At 46.6% G+C, this 22,575-nt stretch overlaps 1 protein-coding gene across 3 annotated transcripts in view; it reads left to right on the forward strand.

Moving 5' to 3' along the window:
• SAC3D1 (SAC3 domain containing 1) overlaps positions 1-22,575 on the forward strand; it is a 142,944-nt gene that overhangs the window by 85,794 nt on the left and 34,575 nt on the right. For all 3 annotated transcript variants that reach the window (XM_069645087.1, XM_069645086.1, XM_069645088.1), the window contains exon 2: positions 17,213-17,850. In XM_069645087.1, the coding sequence (XP_069501188.1) occupies positions 17,265-17,850 (586 nt within the window). In that variant the 5' untranslated portion in view covers positions 17,213-17,264. The remainder of the gene's footprint in view (positions 1-17,212; positions 17,851-22,575) is intronic.

Here is a 22,575-nt window from a genome sequence, read left to right on the forward strand (position 1 = left end):
TTTGGTGATGGTCCCATGCCAAAGCACTAGGAAGAAGTGGTTTGGTCTGGGGAATCTTATACAAAGACACCCTGGAAAATCTTTCAGAGAACTGCAGACTCACAGCTCTGAGGTGATTTAGCATTGGTTTTGAGCCCACAGTTCTCTGGAGGATTTATCAGGGTGTCTTTGTGTAATTTTGCATTAGCAAAGGTGCCTTGAGCTTTTGTGTAATGAGGTTGTTTTCCTGGCCCAATTCAGTCATTAAGGTGGCCATGGTTATCCAGGTATTTTCTTTCTTTATTTTTATTAATTTTGCTTTTTTAAAGCGCTCACACAGTCCAGGGGCATCGAGGCACTGTTACAGGAATTTCTCTTAGTTGCCTATTTATAACGTGCTTAATACCCAGAGGTTTCTAAGCACAGACCAGGGGATCGAACCTGTGCTGCTTCGCGTCGTCTTGTTTCCAAGGCAAGCACGTTGCCGCTGAGCTATTCTCCCGGGATATTTTCTGTAGGAACTACCCTCCACTCCTTCAATAAATTGATGTGATATTTCTTTTTCTTCCTTCTATCTGGTTGTGAAATCAAATAATTACATGGACCTTTTTTGTTCTATTACTTCATAAGGTCCAAACCATTTCGACAACATCTTCTGATAGGATGTGGGTAACAATACTAATACTTTCTGTCCGACTGTAAGGGAACGAAAAACAGTCGTAGTAGGATTTTTGAGTTTTCTGAGCTTGGGCTAGATGTTTGTTTACCACTTCAGGTAGGATAGCCATCTGTTATTTAAAATGTTGAGCAGTTTCTTCCCTCTCTTCGCAGGTTTCCATAACCATATTGAGCACATTTCTTGGTTCCCTCCCATAAAGTAGCTTGAAAGGTGAAAATCGCAGGGAGACCTGAGGTGTCTTTCTTATTGCAAAAAGTGCCCAAGGGACAATGGCGTCCCAGTGCTTGCTATCTGCTTCTACCAGTTTCTTTAAGATTCTTTTTAAAGTCTGATTGAAGCTTTCGACAAGACCAGCAGTTTGAGGATGGTAAACAGACGTTGTAAAGGTCTTAATTTGCAATATTTCTTTTACTTCAGACATTATGCAGGACTCGAACGTGGTCCATTGATCTGTTAAGTTCTCCCTAGGGAACACCACTTGAAATAGAAAGCGTATAAAATGTTTCAAAATCTGTTGTCTAGTGTTGTTCCGAAGGACAAACGCTACCGGGAATTTCATGGCATATTCCACTATGACTAAAATATATTTGTTCCCTAATCTGGTGGTTCAAGGGGCCCAACAATGTCCATACCAATGCAGGAAATGGTACCCCCAATAATTGGGATGGGTGTCAGGATTGTCAAATATATCACAGGATTCCTCAGAACCGGAACTATTTTGACCCTGAAGGCCTCCTCACCTGAATCTTCTGATGATGACTCGTGTCTTTGCCCCTTTCTCCTTGTAGTTTTCTTTTTTGAGAAGAGAAAAGGCCTTCTACGGTAAGAAGCCACCCTGTCTCCCTGAAGGAACAGGAATGCAAGGGACCCTTTCCCGAAGAAGCCAAGAGAGAGGAAAAAAGCAGAAGCTAAAGAAAACCTCTCTAGTTGAGTCTGTTTGCCGGGGAGTTGTGCTTTCAACTTCAGGTAGGTGTAGACTCCGAGTAATGTTGGATTCCGGACATACAAAGATTCCAGGAGAGTTCAGCTTCCGAGGGTGAGAAGTGAATAGATAAATACACAGAAAGTCACGTGATGCAAGGTGAGGTAGGAATGGAATGAAGATCGCTGGAATGCCGGAACTTTCAGGGCAGCGGAGAAAAAACACAGAGCGGGAAAAAGAAGGCTGGAGCCAAAGAAGAGCAAGACGGAAGGAAGGAAAGGGCTAAGGGTTTAAAGAAAGCATCCAGCCGAGGAGGCGAAGGGGAAGGGAAGGCTGGGAACGAAGTGTAGATAGGAAAGCAAGCGGAACGTAGAAAGGCGAAGAGGGAGCAAGCAAGGCCCCAAGGGTGGAAAAAGCAAAAAATAAGGAACCAGACTGAGACCGGTAAGGCAGCGAGAAGACGTCAGCAGAGAGCGAAGCTCAAAGCGGGTACGGAGCGTAAAGCAAAAAAGTTGCAATGCGTCAAACCAAACAAAAGGGAGGAGCTAAATACGGAAACGGGGGAAAGTAGAAAGAAAGACTAGCACGAAACAGGAAGTAGAAGCACAAGTGTGGAACATTCTAATGGCGGTAAAGCAGCCATCGGTCTCCTAGTCGCCAGGAAATCTTTCTTGAAAATGACGGTATGACAATGGGTTGGAGGGGACTGGCGGGCAGTCTTTTGACATGAAGAATAGGTGGTTTCAAAGTTCTTGACTTCTGCATAAATCCCTGGCCAGTAAAATGTTGGTGTAACCTGGTTTTGGATAGTTACCCGCAGGTGACTGGATGTTAAGTGAGAGTGTGCAAGTTCCAAAACCACTTTTTGGTGACTCCTCTGGATCACCAATTGCGTTCTAGGGGAAGTTGTGTTGCCCCGTTACAGAAGGCTGCATTTTTGTTTTTTTTTTAGAAAATAGAAGGGACCACTCTGAGTCCTCCCTTCTCTCTCTGCAATAACTTTAGAAAAAGCTTTAAGATTGGATCATTATGTTAAGCAAATGCCAAGTTGGGAATGACTTCAGTTTCTTGGATCTGTGGAGGTGTTTTCTCTTGGCTGTTTATCTACCTCCCCAAATCCTTCACCCCTTTCTGTTTAACTTTGTTCTTGAATTTCTTGGGGGACAGGGAAGATGGTGTTTTCTAGTATTCTCTTTGCTATTTCCCCTCCCGTTTTTACCTGATCTGGGTATTTCCCATGAATATGGATTCATATGTTTGCATCTCCCCTATAGTCTGGATCAATCACTCAAGCCATGATGTCTAACCCATACCTCCAGGCCAATCCAGACTTGGAAGTGAGTCTAACGTAAGTTCCTGGTGGTGGAGATGAAACGAAACCCGTAGGAACCAGTTGGCGCTCGCCTACATCTATAGATACTTTGGCACTGCTATATAAATCGAAGCCTATAGATTCAGCTGTGGCTACCATAGGGGCAGAGGAGCTTGGACTTAATTTGCTAAACTTGAGGGTCCCCCAAATGTTGTCAGTCTGCAGAATCCCATCCCTAACACCATGTGGTAGGTCAGGAGGAGGGGGACAGACGTTTTTGCCATATTCAGTGAGGGGTTTATTAAAATAAGAAAATGGCCTATCTATCCCTATTATATATCCCCACCTAACTGTGTTCTTCGTCCTCATTGAAGTCCAAAAGGTAAACAGTCTGTCCTCTGTCTTAAAGCTAATCTGTTCTGGCCCTACTACTGAGGAAAAGCGAAAGTCCAGGAGAATGATTCTGTTCTCCTGGATAGGCTATTCGGCCTTAATAGAGGATTTTCAAATAGTTATTGGATATTTCTCGGATAAATTCCTTGAGTTCTTCTCTCTGACTTTTCCACTCTCCTGTCATCCCCTTTCATTTTGGAGATTAACTTTTTCTGCTCTCTCTATTTGGGTGTTCACCCCTTTGGATTGTGTCTTCTTGAAGTGTCTCTGTTAGGCTCCTTTTCCCCCAATACTTTTGAGGGACCCAAATGTCCCTTCCCTGGACCTTGACTCTCGTGTTCCTTTGGTTACTATCTCTTCATAAACATGTTTTACACAAATGTTCTCTTGGCCTGCTAACCTGGTATTCCAAACCACTGTGAGGGTTTTGCTCCTTAATTTCCATCTTGCAATGTTTAGTGAGACAGATTCCAATATAACTCTTTCTTTTGGTTATTCTGTTTCTTAATGGTACGTGTCCCCTCACTGGAACGCGTAGACTGAGTCCCGTAGTTATTCTCACTCTTATAAACACTGGTTGTTTCACTGGGACAAGTATGCAGAGTCTCATAGTTATTCTCTCTCTTATAAACACTGATTGCATCACTGCGACGAGTAGGCTGCTTGTGTGCCTGCTCCCTGTACCCATTTCCAGGTCTCCTGCCTCTTCCGTTACCTTCTTGTTAACTGGCTAGCATCACCGGACCTCTCATCGGGATTGGGATAGCTCTTGGCATCAGAGTGACTCTTCTTGATTCTTCCATGTGGCCCTGCATAGCCACGGCTGCACCAGTTTCTGCGCTGTTTCTGGACTGGACACACCTTTCCCAGGTCACGCCACCGCTCACTCGGTTCCCTTTTCCTCGTGGATCTCTTCCTCTGCATGATACGGTTGGCTGTTTTCTCTTTGCCTCTTTGGTATAGGAACTGGCCAGGTCCTCACGACCAAGGATCTCTCGGTACTTGGCAGTTCCCAGCTCTTCCCAGGCTTCAGACTCCACCTTGAGCGCCTCTTCCATTCTTATATCCAAGTTCTGGGTCCTCCCCAGCGTAACGTCATAGTCCTTTCTCTCTCTTTGATGAGTATTCTCTTACTCGCCTAGGCTTTTTTTCCTCAGTTTGGTTGACATTAGATCATGGAGCAATCTGTATTACTCATTTCTCTTCTTTGTCTCAGTGGTTTTGGAAGACATTTCTTCAAGGTGAATGTTGAGGCTAATATTACAAAAACAAACAGTCACTCGCTCTGATGGACTGCTCTAAAGCATGGATGTTATTGCTGGTTCACAAGAGAGGATTTCAGGGCGTTCCTTTCCGGAATGGGTGTCCTTATCCCCAAGAGGGGAGTCTCTCCCTGTGAGGTCCCGCTTACCGCCACCCCTAGGGGGAATGTTGCCTAGCGCGATCACCTCCCTAGTCTCACAAGGAAACCTTCTCCCTGCAGAGGAACGCAAACCTCAACGAGCTGATGAGGGAAAAGAACTGAATGAATGTGTGAAATTCTATGCAATGGAGGCAGAGAAATTGGAGGCAGGGCAGACCAGATGAAAGGAGTTAAAGAAAAAAATTGTAAGGAGAGAGGTTGAAGAACTTAAACAAAAAATTAATAAGGGGGAGAAGGTGAGGTGTAACGTATAAGGGTAGAATAGGCAACATGAATATTACAGATTAAACGGGTAGGACAGCATGATTGACAGGCGAAACGGAACGGGACTGTGAGATGGAGATGACCGAACACCAATGATCTTTGTAACAAGAAGGTATTGTCTTATACAGTATTCAGTTGTTCTTTGTCTGAAAGAGGTCCGGTTACTTCACCCTCAATCTTCTGGGAATAGTTCCTTGCGTGGTATGGACCTCTCGCCCCTCTTTCTTCTCTTCTCTTAATTCTATGGGAATCACTATGTCCACTCCAGGAAGAAGACTTCTCTCGACCTTTCTTCCTCTTACAATAGATGAAATGAGATCCTCCATTATTCCTGCTCAGTCCCTATTTTATGTGATTGGCCCTTGAAACCCACCAATAAAAGTCAGTTTTCTTTAGACCGATGTAAACTGGTTTAGTCCCCTGGACCCAGCCCCTTTCCTTCAGGATTCGAGCAGCAATGCCACCAGGGCCCGTTATGCTTGGGAGTCCTTCCTCAGAGGGGCTGCCCTGCTTCCCCATTGTTCTTGGTCCAACACAGCGTCGACCCAGTGTGTCTGCAGTTGCGGGGCTCTGAGTTGTGCCTGGGCCCCTCACTGTCTGGCAACACTGGCAATGCCTTCCTGGTAGACTATGGTATGTCTGACACTACTGCTTATACCGCATCCGGGTTTGCACTCGTCACCAATGAGGCTGGCCGACCTCTACAGAGCACACTGTTGCTGTGTTGTCCGGCTGTACGGTGTGCTTTCTGGACCATGCTGCAGAGGCCTATGACTTTGTCCTGCCACTGGCATCCAACCCCAGCGGATGGTCCCTCTCCTGATGGGGCTCCACTGCTCCCACCCACCTGGCAGATAGGGAGTTGGGCAGTTAAGGTGTCCCCTGAGATTCCCCACCAGTGTACCTCTCGCACAGGGACAGATAAACAAGGGAGGAAAAACCTGAAAGAAAAGGTGATGGAGTGTCCGAATGGGAGAGGGGAAAATCGGAAGCGACAAAACAAGAGGAAGTGAGCGCGAGGAGTGTGGAAAACAGGTGGGAAAGGGAAGAGGCAAAATGAGGAAGAAGGGGAGTGAAAAAGGGACACAGTGGAAGTAAAAAGAAAACAAAAAGAACGTGAAGTAGTAAATGGACACTATGATGGAGAGACAGTGACAGAACTGGGACTCCATTAACTGGATAAGAGAGTGGCGAAACAAGGGGCCTAAGAAAAGAGTGGACATGGGAGAACTGAAAGGAAATGTCTCAAAATGTGGCCGAGGACTAATTCCAATGGATGTACAGACTGACGCACAGGCCGCAACTCACAGCACTGCGCTACTGTTATAAGATGCCAGCCCAGACACGAGCTACCCTGACCCTGTACAGCACTCTACTGCTCTTGAGCTACGTCTGCGCTTTAAACAATAAAATAAATATTTAAAAAATGAAAGGTGGTGGCAAAGAGATGGACAGGTAGGTAGAAGCTGAAGGAATGGACTGCATGGAGAGAGAGGAAAGTGACAGAATGAGAGAGGAGAAAGTGGGTGAGAAAAGGTGGAAGAGATGGAAGCGAAAGAAAAGACAAGGAAGTAAGACAGAAGAAGAAGAGAAAGAGAAGAGGCTGTACTAGCAGCGGATCAGAGAAGGTGAGTTAAAAAAAGAGGGAAACGGGGGATCCACTAAAGGGAAGAAAACCAAGGATTCTGTAAGGAAGGCATGGTCTCAACAATAAAACGGGCACAAGTGACCACAGTTCAAGGGTGTTTATTGAACTTTAAAAAGGGATTGAAAAACACATATCTAATGCGAGCAAGCTACGACCATCAAATAATAACGCAGTCCTATTGGTGTCTTGTCAAAATAAAAGGACCTATTCTAATAAACCTAAATACAAATAGTGTGGGAAATAATGTTCGCAAAAAGAAAGAAGTGTTCACAAAATGTCAGGATGTTCAGGCCATTGGCCTCCCTTTCCCACGTTTTCAGTACGGGACAAGGCAGTTCACTCGAGCGTAGCACAATCTCTGGCTTCTTTAGCACGAGGATACAGTTCAATAATTAGTATCAGGGCCTCCTGTGTCCAAGTCTCTTTGCCTATCAAAGTCTCTTCATGCAGAGGGCCTTATGTGACAAAACAAATGATCGTTTTTTTTCTCTTTCAGACTTTCACAAGTATTCAATTCAGGTAATTCACTATTCACCCCGCAACCCCTTCTTCCGGGCTCAGATCCTCTTTACAATGTTCGTAGGATATTCTTTCTCGGGTGACTCACGGTTCACCCCGGATCCCCTTCAGCTGGACTCGGATCACCTTTTTATCCAATTAGTCTCCCTCAGCCGGGTTCGGACAAATTTCAATTAGCATCAACTATCGAAGGCTTTCGAATGTGCACAGGGTTTGACTTGATCCATTGCAGGACCACTTTGATTTCACAATTCCTTTCCGTTTTAATATTTGCCACCTTTTAGTTGTATACCTAACAGAGACCTTCGAATGAGCACCCACGTGGCGCCAAACCACTCGGTCTACGGTATTGTATCTTGACTTCAAAGTGTAGTCACTCTCCGCTATTTAATTATATTCACGTCGCTTGTCACATGCGCTTCACACACTGTTCTCTTCAGTTTCCTCTATACAATGTTGCCGCTAGCAACCTTGGCTTCAACATAGACCGGTCTGGTATCAGTCTCCCCAACTCACCGGCTGTGCTGACTTTACTGGCGGAAAACGATCCTCCCCGGCTTGGCTATCGACGCGGGAGACCTCTGGATACCTCTGACACAGAATGTAGGTTTCTTCAGCTTTGATTCCGGGTCTTACCTTTCTTATTCTTGAAGGCTCATGAAAGTAACGGTCTTTCTCTGAAAAGGTCAAGGGCACTTGCCTGCTTGCAACCCTCTTCAGTTCTTGCCGTCTTTCTTCAACTGCTGCTTCCTAATGTGCTTTGCCTTGCTCAGAGTGTGCTTTCGTGCTTCTCCTTTTATCCGTGTTGGGAAGTGTGATGGAAGTCAGGTGTGTGTAATCAGTAATTGCCTGACCCAATGGGACATGCCAGGTATACAGCTCTGGCGTTAATCGGTTTTGTCTTACAGTGAGCTGTCCATGAGAAAGTGTTTGTGTTGGAAAAGGGGGTAGGGTGTTGAAAAGGGGGTAGGGTGTTGAAAAGGGGGCAGGGTGTTGAAAAGGGGGTAGGGTGTTGAAAAGGGGGTAGGGTGTTGAGTTCCTAAGTATACTACCTGGTACGATGGGGTAAAGGTGTTACAGGGAAGGGGATACCGTGTCTCACTGTCCGCTGTCCCACTTCCACTCCCTGAATACCCCTCATCCAGTTGATCCTCCCACACGGGTCCACCCCCAGCAACTGGATCCAAAAGCGATTGCCATGTCATGGCCACCTGGATGACCGATCCCCGGGGACTAGCGGATGAGACACCTTCAGATTTCTCACAATTCTGAGGTTTGGTACAGATGCGAGTATTATGCATCATCACCCTTAATTTGGCCACAGCATTACGGATACAAGATACTGCCTCCATTCTTCACTCTCCATCCCCTGCTGTTACTTTTTCTTCTTCACACTCAAATCCTTGTTCTTTCTCTATTTTCTCCCTCACTTTGTTGTCCCTCTTCTGGCTGCCTCTTTTCCTCTCCGTTATCATCTATCACCTTGCCTCTTTCAATCTGCCTTACTTTCATCCTTCTCTTTTTTAAACGTATTTTATTGGTATTTAATCATACAAACTTCAACTAGCATGTAATAACGTAGGATTTGACAATTCGTCTTGTTACGTGCGGTGTCATTTTAATTAAACAGTGAGAGGGAGAAAAAGAAAGGAGGAAAAAAAGGGGGGGAAACAACATGGTGAACAATCAGACAAACAGTCTTCATTTGATACTATGATTTCTTCAGCTTCTGTTTGGCGGCAGGGGTGGGGGGGAAGAAAAGATCAGATGCAAAGAATGGTCCAAGTCGGGTCGTCTTCATGAGTTAAGATAAGTCTTGATCAGAAATTATGCTGGTCTGAGTGTTCCCTTCAGGGGGGTTTGTGATCCGCGGTAAAGGGTATGTCTCTCAGTAGGGCTTTCCACGATTCAAGGGTGTTGTTTGCTTCATCCACTCCGGAGTTGGCCCCTTCTTGCCATGCTCTGGTCTCTGCTTTGGTCCACCTTTCTAGCTCCTTGATCCAGCGTTCGCATCTCGGACCCCCAGGTAACTTCCAAGCCATCGCAATGGTTCTCTTTGCAAGGATGTAGGATAAGTCCATCAGCTTGACTACGTGCTTGTATTTACTCATTGTGGGGTGGGCTCCTAATAAACAATCTTTTGGATCCCATTTATATCTGGTGATGCCAGCTGCTGTGCAGGTCTGCTTCACTTTGGACCAGAATTGCATCGTCTTAGTACAAGTCCAAAACCTGTGGAGCAGGTCAGCTGCGTCAGTGCCACACCAGGGGCAATTCGGTGATGCTTTCTTGTTAAAGCTGGCCCCCCGCTGTGGGGTCATATATGTCCTGTAAAGGACATTCATTTGTATCTGCCTGAATCTGGTGTTTCTAGACACCTCCTTAGGGTAAAGTAGTATTCTTTCCCATTCTTTATCCGTCAGTGATATGCCCAGATCAGTTTCCCACCTTTCTTTCAGTGACGTGCTTTTGGGGTTGGGTTTGTCCATCAATCGGCTGTAGAGTCGGGACACTGGCTTCCAGCCGTCCACTAGTTCATACATTTCTTGTAATAAAGGATCCGGAGTGGGTTCCTCGGGCCAGTTGTCCCATTATTTTTTTTTTTGCTATTCGTCTGAGTCGATGATACCATAGGAATTGGGCGCTGGTAATTCCCACTGCTATCTGTATTGATTCAAAGTCTCTGAACTTGATCTTCGAACATGTCCCCCATGCATAGATCCCAGCTCTCTCCCAGCTTCTCGCCACCGCAAGGTCTGTTGTGGTTTTACATGCATCTACCAGGATAGGGGTGTTGGGCGAGTATTGGTGGCTCAATTGTAGGGTGGATCTGGCTCTGGTCCAGATCTGTCTGCCGAATTTTGCAATCATGGGGACATCCTGTGTCTGTTTCAGTGGATTCCATAGTGTCTCTTTGGGGAATAGATTGGAGGGTGTCTGTCTTAATAGTTCCACCTCAGTGTTCCACTCGTCCTGGAGCCATCTCGTCACGTGGCTAAGCTGTGCCGCTAAACAATACATTTGGAAGTCAGGAAGTTGCACTCCACCTTCTTTGTGACGCAGCGCGAGAATGGATAGGGGTAGTTTGTGTCTGGATGGGCCCCATAAGAAGTCTCTGATTAACGTTTCCAGCTTCTTGAAAAAGGGTGGACGGATGAAGTAGCAGATGTTTGTGAAAAAGTATAAGAAGCGAGGGAGGATTATCATTTTTGTAATGGCTGCTCTGCCCATTATTGCGAGTGGCAGTTTCGACCAGAATTTCATGGATTTGCCGGAGTCCTTTCGGTGTTATTTCCATGTTGTGGTCATGTGTGAGTTCTGGAGAGCAATGTATGTTGACTCCTAGATATCGGAATTCCTCAGGTTGCCATTTTATCCCCACAGTCGGTAGGTCAGCTTCTGGTAGGTCTGAGAGTCGGGCCAGTGGGAATGCACAGGATTTAGATCTGCTAAACTTGATCCCTGAGTACAGTGCGTAGTTGTCAAGGACGTCTAGTATGATTTGTGCATTTACGTGTGGGTCTTTCAGATATAAAAAGCACGTTGTCTGCGTATAGGGATATTATGGAGTAATGGTTGCCCAGTTTGATGCCCGCGTCAAAATATTGCTTTCTAAGATAAATAGCGATCGGTTCCAAGCCTAAGATGTATAACATCGGTGACAATGGGCACCCCTGCCTGGTGCCTCGCTGTATCGCCCAGGGTTTTGAGATCATTCCTCCAGTCTTCACTCTCGCCATTGGGTGAATTGTAGAGTACTTTGATCCATCTCACAAAGCCTTCTCCCAATCCAAACTCTCTCAGCACCTCAACCAGCCATTCCCAGAATATGGAATCGAAGGCCTTGATGGCGTCGAGCGAAAGCACCGCGAGATCTTCGTTTCTTGTGTGGGTTTCCGCCATGATATGCTGAAGCCTTCTCAGGTTAGCCGTGGTGTTGCGTCCAGGGACAAAGCCGTTCTGGTCATCATGAATTAAGGTTCCCACCACCCTGGCAAGTCTTTTGGCTAGAATAGTGGTCAGGATCTTGCTATCATAATTTAACATCGCTAGTGGGCGATACGAGTCGCAGTCTGTGGGTGGTTTATTTGGCTTGGGTATGGGGATTATGATTGTCTCTTTCATGGTGTTGGGGAGAATTCCATTTTCGTATGCCTCCATGAAAACTTCGTGCAGAATTGGGGTGATGGTTGCTTCGTAGGCTTTGTAAAATTCGAGTGGAAGGCCGTCGCTAACAGGGGTCTTGCAGGTGGCCAGGGACCTAATCGCCTCCGTAACATCTTCTGCAGTGATTTCCGCGTCTAATGCCTCTCTGTTCCTCTGATAGCTTCGGGAGTCCTATTTCGTCCAGGGTGACCTTAATTTCATCTACGGATATTTGCCTGTAGTGGGAGTATAGTCGGGAGTAGAACTCCGAGAAAGCATTGTTGTCTTGTTGTGACTTATGTGTTGTCCCATTCTCGTCGATGATCTCTGTCGGAAGGTACCTCGGCTGTTCTCGTTTGCACAACCAGGCTAGTAGCCTGCCCGGTTTATCAGCTTCCTTGTGAGCCCTGACGGTGTTTGTTGTGAAGTCAAATTTGGCTAGCCTGTCCCAGACTGTGCGGCATTCATCATGAATTTCCTGCAGAGTCTCTTCCACCTCCGGGGTGGCGTCGGAGCAAGTTTCTAGGCGCGTTATTTCGGCTTCTCGCTCCTCTAGCGTCACCATCAAGTGCTACCGAATGCCACCCGCCCCTGATATCGCTTCTCCACATGTCACCACCTTCATAACCTCCCACAACGTGCTCCAGCTTGATACAGATCCTTTGTTGTTATCAATGTAGTCCTCTAATTTGGTGCCCAGTTCTTCTCTGAATACTTGATCAGTAAGGGCTGCAGTGGGCATTCTCCATGTCGGAATCGGTGGTCTGGGTCCTCTTAATTTCCATTGCATAAGTGACAGTGAGTGGTCAGAGATCGACCTGCCCAGGTATGCTGTGGTGTCTGCTAATGGGATTTGCCCTCTATCAATGAACAGATAGTCGATCCTTGTGTGGATCTTGTGTGGGGCAGAGTAGAATGAATAACCTCTCTCGGCAGGGTGTTGTTCTCTCCAAATGTCTACCAAGTTAAGGTGTTCCAGCGTGTCGTTTAGTGCTTGAGTAGCAGCGTTATGTGGTTGTTTTTGGGGGTGTAGATCTGTCCAGGGTTCCGTTTCTGACGCAATTGAAGTCGCCTCCCCATATAAAGGTTCCTTCCCTGTGGTGGACCATCTTGGCGCATATTGTTTTGAGGTGTGAGGGTATTCCATAGTGCGGAAAGTAGGAGTTTACCTGGCAAACCGCGGTGTGCTCGATGGTTCCCCACATTATTAAGTACCTGCCTTCTCTGTCGGCCTCCGTGCCTAGTAGTTGAAATGGAACGCTCGGATGCACCCACGTGAAGACCCCTCGAGCGTATTTGGAGTAAGGTGCTCCTTTCTCGGTGCCTCCCCATCGTTCTGCCAACTTGGATGAGGACTCCTCCGACAGGTGGATCTCTTGAAGCATTGCAATCGAGATCTTCTTTCTGCGGAGATAGGATTGAATCCGGTTCCTTCTTAAGTATGAGCCCATTCCACGTCATAACTTTCAGTTGTGTTGCCATTGGGATGGACCGGTGTGTCCTTTATGTCTGCCCATTCTGATATCGTGTAGCAGCCGTTGATTCCCATCAGTGTTTTCCCGTTCTCGGCCCTTAGTTCTGAACTTGTTCGAGATCTGTGGTGGTTCCGCCCTCTGCCTTTTCGTTTGTGGTAATGTGAAGACTGTGTAAACAATAGAACATTTAACGAAACTGGAACTGGTGCGCCCAGCTACTGCATTTTTCTTGCGGTGCTCGGGCGCTCTCGCGCCGTCGGGACCCATCCGGGTATCGGGCTTGAGCGGGTCGGTCAGGCAACTGGCCTGTCTTGGTCTGTTTGTGGGGGTTAAGTCCTGTGCCTGGTGCGGGGCCAAGCGAGGGCCGCTTCTATTTAGCTAACTATAGTGTAGGTTACTTCCTTGGTGGCAAATTGCCCATGTTGGCTTTGGAGTTGAGGTGCAGCATATGTTCATTGTTCATCTGTGCCGCTAAATGGTTTTCCTCATTCGTCCCTGGGGTGGGTGTCTCCTCCTTCTGCGAGGTGGTTGTCCTCCATCCACATATTGGCGGCTGCTGGGGACTCTAGGAAGATCGTGCGGTCCTTAAAGATGACCTTCAGCCTTGATGGGTAAAGCAGCATGTATTTCAGATTTAATTGCCGGAGCCTAGCCTTGATCGGCACGAATGAGTTTCTTTCCCTTTGGACCTTTGGGGTGTAGTCTGGGTAAATGGTTATTTTGGCGTTGCCACGTTCTATGGGGCCTTCCTCTCTGGAGTGTCGCAGGATAATTTCACGGTCCTGGAAATTGAGTATTTTGGTGATTATCGGGCGAGGGTGTGAGCCGGGGAAGGGGGTTTCTTTTGTAGGGACCTGTGTGCCCTTTCAACTGCGAACCCTTGTGTGAGTTTTCCTGCACCTATTTCTTGTTGCAGTAGGGCCTCTATGTATGCTGTTGGGTTCAGGCCCTCGTCACCTTCCGGTACTCCCAATATTCTGATGTTGCCCCGTCTGGCCCTTCCCTCTGCCTCCTCAGCCCTCGCCTCGAGTATGGCGACCTTCCTCTCGAGGTCTACGACCTTGGCTTTCAACTCTACTGTGTTCTCAGTCGTCTCCCTTATGGTCACTTCGGAATTCGTCACCCTTTCTGTTAAGTTCCTGGCATCCTGGCGTACCAGCTGGATATCGTATCTGAATTCATCTATCTTCGAGTCTATGAATGTGCGCAGTGATGCAATGGCTTCCAGCACTTGGGTTTGACTCTCAGTGGTGTCTGCACCCTTTGTTTGTGTGGGTTCGGGGGTGGGAGGGTGTAAGTTGGTTCAGTTCTTCATTTTGGCAGTGACAAAAGTGTCCATTGTGGCCAGTTTAGCTTTGCCCCTGGCGGTCATGGCAGTGTCTTGGTGCAATGGTGCTAGATGCCTGGTTTATTACAGAGGCAATATTCTTCGGCTCCTGCTGATGGTCAGGTCGAGGGAGCTCTTATCTGGGTAGGTGTGCTGGGATTGGTTCGTAGTAGTCTCTAGGTGGAGCGAAGGCTAGTCTTGTGACCCACAGCGCCTTCTATACCTAGTTTCAAGTGCGCCAAATGACTATCCAGCACCTTGGTGTGGCCTGAGTAGTTCCAATATTGTTCTGATAACGTGGGGTCTATTACTTCCTTATCTCCAATAGAAGTGAACTTCCTCCACCTTCTATCTGGGTCTGGGGTGGGCTTTGTGTGCCAAGGTGGCGTGCGTCAGTGTTCTGAATTATAGGGCGGCCACTGTGGCCCCGCTATTGGCTTGCCCGTCCCCCCTCTCTCCTCACCCTTTCAGCTAATGGTTCTCCTTCTTTTCCAGGGGTGTTCGCCTGCACGGGTCCCTCCTTCTGCAGGTGTGGGCCTTCAAAGGTATAATTTCGGGTTAAGCAGGGTGTTGGAGTTGCTTCCGGTGTTTTTCAGCCTCTGTCGTGTTCTCGGGTGCTGCAGTCGGGGCACTCTCCCCCTGCTAGGGCGGGCTCTGTGTTACGCGGTACACCGGGGTTAAGATAATCTGCGCCTTGTTGAGGAGGAGAGATTCACACGGGCACCCTCTCCGCTGTCAGTCGCCGTGCAAGCACACTGTTACAGAGACATCCAACGTTTCTGTTCCGACCGGCGTGGCGTCGGGGGGATGGCGCTGTCTCGGGTGCGGATGGAGGCGGATGGAGACGGGACGGGTGGTCTGTCCGAATAAGTTCTCCGAAGGTATAGATATTTCCCCTCACCTTCAGGTAGCCGCATGCACAGACACCCGTTGGTTGCGGTCGGGTTCTCGGGTAGAAGCCTTTGGTGTTTCCAGCTAAGGATCTTATCGATCTTCCGCGTACTGCAGGCGGGAGTCTCTTCCGGGTTGAGACACTCGGCATTAATCAGCACCGCAGTGTGTTCCTCCTCGGTCTCGTAGTATTCTGTTGTGCTTGTCCGCTGCAATGAGAGCTGTCGGCTTCTTCGTCCCGCTCAGCAATAGTGTTGGGGACGGTCGCCATCTTGGATGCAGGCGTCGGTGGGAGGGAGAGCAATACGAACGCAGTTTCCCGCTTTCCTCTACTCCGATTAACTTGGAAATTTGTTGGCCCCTGCTGGGAATTGCTTCTTCCATCGCAGGAGCGCGTGAGACCAGCCTAAAAGGATCCAGATGCGGCGTCTCGGCCGGAGCTCGGCTACTCGGCCTCCGTTCAACATCAGCTCCAGGCCATGCCCCCCTTCTTTCATCCTTCTCTTATCCCTCCTTTCTCTGCGTCCAAAGTGGATTGCTCCTAGCAACACATATTAATATGTTAATATATGTAAAATTGGGCTGAATTGTTATTTGTGTACTACATCTAGAACTGGACTAACTGTTGACTAACCTGTACCCTCGGAATATACTTGAACACCCGCAATAGAAAACAAGACGGAAATAGTGCAGAAGCAGAGGGAAAAAACAATGGTGAGGAAAATATTGGGCTGGATAACTGAACAGGACCTATAATTTGGAGGTTAGACGCTGAGGATTGGTAACACGGGGCAAAGGAAAGGCAAGAGAAAATAGGCTGATCAAACAGAAATGAGATTGTAGAGCTAGCACTGAAAATCTAACAGAAGCTGGAAACAAAACGGATAAATTAGGATATTTTAAACAGTAGAGTTTTGTAAACATGCAGTGGGATTCATGAAGTGGTCAGGGGTGAAAAGCAATTAAGTCTGAATCCCACAAGGCACTATGGCGTGCCATATGATGACAGAATGGCAGCTATTTTATGCAATAGTTCATGGGGATTTTGGTGGTGACGTCACCAAACTTGCTACCCTGATTTAGAGTATTCTGAAACGTTTTGGCAACTGGTGGGGCCACCATCGACTGCTCAGTTTCTTAACACCCATGCTGGAGACTTTGGGGAAGAAGGACTGGCACCTTTATTTCCCCATTGAGTTGGATGCATGCGAGTGAGCTTTTTTGGGTGTGGTAAAAAGGTTAATACATCTCGGGATTTTTGCTGTTATCAGGAAACCAGAACAGCAGTCTTCCAGCCTTTTCATTTCCCTGCTTCATAGGAAAACCCAATTGGGAGTCTGCTCAGATCGACTTCTGTTTGTTTGTATTTGCCATTCAGAGGCAAGCAATCATTGCTGTGTATTAGTTACTGGTGACTCCCTGTAGCAACAAGCATCTGTTCAGCTCTGAGGTGCTCAAGAGAGATACGTTTGTCTAGAGTGGTGTTGGCAAGCCAATCACTTTACAGCTAGCTATGCACTGTATAGTAGTCCTGTGGGCCAGTGTCTGTCTGTGTCCCAAAGATCTGTTACTTATGTGTACTTCTATTTGCTAGTCTTCTTTCTCATGAGGGGGGGGGGCAAGTAAGGGGGACATATTACGATGACCCATTCAGAGGAAAGCTCAAAGGTAATGTACAGTAGATTTATTGGAAACTTGAGGGCTCTTTAAATAACAACCCCACTAAACTTAAACCCACAGAGTATGTGACGGACTTCTAGCTACACCTCATTTAGCCTTGTTTGCAGCTCATTCTGTGGATGCTGACAGTGAGGTGGTGGTTGTGTGAATGTTCGAGAGGATGTGAGAGGAGTGTGTCATTCCAAGAAACCATAGCAAAGAATTGGTAACATATGCACAAAAAACAAAACTCTTCCAAACTGGCCCTGACAGTCCTATGATGGTGGATATTTTACATGTGTACATAGTGGCTCAACCCCTTTTCCATCTCCTCTTGTTTTATTGTGTTTTGGGTGTTTGTGGGTGTGGAGCAAACCAAACGGTGTACATGTAAGATTTACTTTTTTGTGCCTATGCAAAGGGAGCACAGATATCCGAACCGTAACTTACCTTGACATTCTTGTTTTGCTTAATTTTGCGGGATTCTGTCTTGACTCTTCTGTGTTGGTTGGAGTCAGGTGCACATAGTCCAGAATATTTGCTAACTAACATGGACTATCCTGTGTTGCTTTTAGGTGGCCATTGCGGTCTCCTGCCTCTTCTTCAACGCTGTCCTTGGCCTGGAATATGGAAGCCACAGGTGACCTTATGCAGACTGGCTTTCCGACTGGCACATGCACATCCATGTGTCCTGAGCACGAGAGACGGCAGCGGGAAGTGCAACGGAGGCTCCACCCCTTTGAAGTCCTAGATGGCACAGAGCAGCACCGCTTGCCCAGAGCTGACCCTCTTAAGACTGTGAAGGAGTACAGCAGGCCAGCAGCTGGCAAGGATGCCACTAGCCCCAGTGACTTGCGCCCACCAGCCGTGCTGCTCTATACTGTACAGTACCTTATAGATGATGTGCTTCCACGGCCAGATGCACCATGGGTTTTGGTGTACAACTTCTTGTTCGATCGACTGCGAGCTGTGCGACAGGACATGACCATCCAACGAGTGGGGGGCGAGACCTGTGCCACCATCTTAGAAAAGTGTGTGGGCTTTCTTCTTTGTGCGGCATACCGGCTATGCACGGCTCCTCTGTGCCACTTCGACCCACGCATTAATGACATTCATGTGCAGGAATGTTTTGGGTGGCTCCGACGCTGCTACCGAAGTGGGAAACATGATCAGGAGGCCGACTACCAAGCACTGTTCCTGTTGTATAACTTGGGTGAGGAGCAATCATTTACACTGTCTGCTCTGCGTCACATTGTGGAGGAGATGATTGTTTATTTGACAACCTGGGTAAAACTCTCTGCTACCTTTTAAAATACAAAATGGGAAGATGGTGCCATTAGGGTTGTGGGGAACAAGCACTTCGTGCTCGACAAAGGTATGTGTATATATATGTATAATATTTCTAAAGAGCGACAACAAAGTTCTGTCCAAGGGCTGATGGATGATACTTTTGTACATGGGAAAAGGTGGTAAAAGGAAGTTGGCATCAGGGTAAGGGAGGTGGTTCTACTGAATGTAGGGATTGTGAGTGTTGAGTGGAACTGTTATCAAAGGTTGATGAAGTTTTCTTTGAAGAATTGGGAAATTGGTTCCTTTTTGAAAAACAGGAAAGGGGGGATAAGCTGATGTGGAGCAGGATGTTAATTCAGACTCTTGGTGCATAGTTGGTGAAGGCTTGTTTAGTCATGGGTATGGGAGATTGTGAGTTTTTGTTAACCATGTAGTCGGGGACGTTTGTCGCAATTGCTATGTACATGATGCAGGTAGTCTTGAAGATGATGGAAGTCGCGGGTGATCACACCTATCTGGCTGCCTGGAACCTTTCGCTGCATTTTACCACAATGTTTTTTAAGGTACCAGTCCCTCATTCCTCTTTTCTATTAACCCTTTACTTTCCCCCTTCACTCCTAACCCCCCCCCCCATTTACCCTTTCCAAATGCGGTAAAATGTTGCACCATAAAATGGGGTCAGTTGGCTGTAGTCGGCTATGTGGATACCACCCTGAGGGCGGAGGGGTGTAGCCATTGTAGTGCCTTGTCGTCAGGGAGTGATATGGGCATATTCTTTTCATTTTATGAGCAATATGGCTTTAGCCGGAAGAATGCTCTTCATTGCAGTAAGTGTGCTGCTAGGGATTCAACCACCTACGTAGGTTTTAGAGGACCATGGCTTGGATGAACGTCCTGAAGTTCGATGCAGGCGGGAATGGTTTGAAATTGTGGTGAAGAGAGAGCGGGTACGAGGTTATTTGTTTTTGTTTGTTTCCCTAGCACCTTCACATACAGTCATCAATCATTAGTGGATTTATGGGTCTTAATGCCAGGCTGTATTCCTACTGCCTCCATTTATACATTAAGGATTATGTGGGAGAAGATGAATCCTTGGGGTACCATGTCACTTGCGGCTGGTGGGCTCTTCTAATGCACATCTGGACAAAATGGGCTAGGCAGATAGCTCAGAGGCAACGCACTTGTCATTAAAACAAGAGAATGCAGAGCAGCACATGGTTGAAACCCGGTCCAGTGCTTAGAGGCTGGAATCGGGCATAAACTGTGATATAAAACACAGATTTTGGACGAAATGCTGTCGATTGGTAAGGAAATGGAGAACCATTGCGGTCTCCTGCCTCTTCTTCAACTCTCATTCACATGCATGTTTATAGGGTGTGGTTCGGTGCTTTGTTGTTGTTGGGGCTGACCTCCGATCTTTCTACCCAAAATAAGCCCACTACTAAAGAAGTGAGTGCATGTTTTCCAGTAAAGCAAGTTTATTATATTCAAACGGCCGAGAGCGGCTAGATGACTCCTTAGAGACAGAACTAACCCAATTCTCCTCAAATCACAAAGTTACTCCTTATATACTTTGTAACGAAATATGTGGGAATGTGTTAAATGTTGAAACAAAGTCATCCCTCCAAATATGATTGGCTAATCCTATACAAGGAAATGTAATCCCCCTAAGTTCCCACGCTATTATTGGACACATTCACCTAAATACCATCCCCTTCAACATACATTTACATTAGATCGTATTTACAAGTGCAACCCCTTTTGGTCTCTTTCCATAGTTGAATGTCCGAAACGCATCTCCCTTGAAAACCCACATGTATATATATTTATTTGTGTACGTGTGTTCAGGACTACTGCATTAACTCACAGTGGCTTGCCCATCCGTGAATTTCTACTCTCCCGTGTGCACATAAAGCTCCTTGCTCTCCATCTTTACGCGCTACATTGCACATCACACAACTACATTGTGTTCCTACTGTACCCACATAATTGTCATTAGGTTGATTTGTATATATACATATCTAAAATGTATGAAACTACACACAAAATAACACTAACACGCATTCCATTCAAACTAACTATACTAGATGAATATCAGATTGTAACATTGCGCCAACATCGCGTCTACCCCAGTCATCAATATGGCGAGCACAATGTAAACCTTTTTCTACATTGAGACCAATATCGACCATCCCAATATTCTCTCCTTTAGTTAATTTATTAACTAACAAACCCATTCCTTGTTCATTTACAAAATCTTCTCAGGGCATCGGAATTCGGCAAATCTCCCTCATGCTCGACCCACTATGGGGCATAGTCCTCCGGTGAATAAAACTAACCCGTTCCTTCCCCACCATTTCTGCAAAGATCCACTGCTCCATACAATCATCCCAATCTGGTGGAGGGCATGAGATAGTACATGGGGGACCAACCACCCTGGATCCGTTTCTAACTCACTCTGTGTACCTATGTGGTGTGAAATGGCAGTGGCCCTAGACATGGACAGTTTCACAGTCATCATGGAAGCTGCTTTTGGTATCTCAGCAGAACAACATCTTAAGAACCTCTTACAGGAACAAAAAATTATAATCGAAAAGACAAAATCGGCATGAGGATCTTCATAGCTTTGCTTATCCAGGAAGGTACCCAAGAAAAGAGAGTCCAACCAAGCATCATTCGTAATTCATGCCTCTTTCTCCATGACCACCCTGTGCTTATGCAGTGTGTCAGTTGTCTGGGTCAAGAGTCACATTCTCCAAATCATTAGGGGGCACAAAGGTGCAACATGTGCTCCCTATTTCCTGGCAAACCCCACCCTCCATGGCTGTCAGGAGGTCGGGGGTGTACCTGTTTTGCAGAGTCATGAGCCTCAAGGCCCACAATTCTTTCTGTATAGCACTGAAAGCTGATTCTGAAAAATTAACAAACAATAAAAGCTCTTAATGAGTTACCTGAAGCCACTTCATATTAGCAATCGCTTGAACAACGGGGGTCAAAAGAGAAGAAAAGACCATCTCAGTTCTGCTGAGCAGTCTATACTGTTCAGGAATGTTCATCGGGTCTTCTGTAGATGGTGCAGATACGTAGTTCGACCTCTTAGTCCAATTTAAATGTTCTACTTTCTCACGTCCAGACAAGGTCCACATTTGATGAAACAAGTGATGCAAGGGGCACAGGGGAGAAGATGGGCACAGATGTGGCTTTGGGCATCGGGCTGGTAAGTATCAAATGTTTTTCAGGCACGATGAGAACAGCCACATGCATTGTAGTAGGAGTGCACACACCTCGCCAGGCTGGAGGTAATTGTCGGTAAGAAAACTGTCCACAAGACAAGAACACATCAAGTAATGTGGATGTTCCACCAGCCAAATCAGCAATGCGAAGTGCGTGACTGCAGTTCCCATTTGTGCCAACAGGCTCCGTGCCATCGCCCTTAAAACACATAGAAAAATGTGTTACCTAGATCTTAACAGGTTTCTCTGGCTCTTTGAGACACCCATGTCAAACATTTTGCATACTGATTCCAGATATTTACACAATCATTAATCTGCCACTGCTTTTTTTGAGAAAAAAACATCATTCCTCCAGTTCTGCAACTCTTCACCCCTTGCTCCCACCGATTGTTTCTAACAATAAGACCCTTCCAAATTCAACTGGACTCTGTTTACAGGGTACATTCTCATGCTCTTTACAATCTTTTTCCGAACACTCCTCAATAGGTATGACATAAGCTGTAACTGATTGGTGCACCTAGCCTTGGGCAAGGTTCAAGGGCAGAGACAGTGCTACTTTTGACTCTCATCAGGAATGAACAGTCTAAGGACACCAGAAGTGTGAGGGATGAGAGAACAGACATAACAGGACACTGCGGTTCTCCAGCATTGGATCTTTCATAGATTCAGATGCTTGAATATTCCCCGTCGTCAGACTGGGAATCCTCGGTGATAAATTAAATAATAATAATAATAATAATAAATTAAAAAAAAAAAAAATATATATACACTGCCACCTAGCAGTGCATGTACATAGCCCATTATAGCCTATGAGCCACTTCATTGTGTAGTCCCTCCACCTCACTTTGGTCCTTTATGGCCCCAGCCAATGAGGTGGCAGGGCTTAAGCTCCGCCCCCGGCAGCCATCTTCAGATTTTTCACCGCAGTCTATCAGACACAGGGAATCCTCAAGCTCTCTGAGCTTTTCCAAATTCTTTCTATTTTTGTGTGAAATATATTTGTAAAATATATTCCATCTTGTTCCCCTTCATAGGGGCTTTCTTTCCAATTAACCTTGGTGACAAAACTTGTTGTTTTCCTCTCAAAATCGTCGACTGAACTTCTCTTCAGAAATGGAGGCACCTCAGGCTGTCAGGAAGCCTTCCCTTTTCAGGGACTGCACGAGGTGCAAGAAGAAATTGGTCTACTACAAGGACCCCCACGAGCATTGCATTTATTGTCTGTACCCACATGACATTAAAAAATGCGAGATTTGTAAAACTTTTTCCACCAAGACCCTTCATGACAGGCATAGAAGACTCCTTTCATAATCCAGGGATCAATCTTCGGACGAAGAGTCTGTCAGAACAGCTCCTGTCCAATCCAGCACTCCATCTGAGAGGCAAACTTCAAAGAGAAGGGCCTCTTCAGTGGA

This window comes from Ambystoma mexicanum, chromosome 2p (genome assembly GCF_040938575.1).
Source record: "Ambystoma mexicanum isolate Mex_15411 chromosome 2p, UKY_AmexF1_1, whole genome shotgun sequence".
Classification (NCBI taxonomy): domain Eukaryota; kingdom Metazoa; phylum Chordata; class Amphibia; order Caudata; family Ambystomatidae; genus Ambystoma; species Ambystoma mexicanum.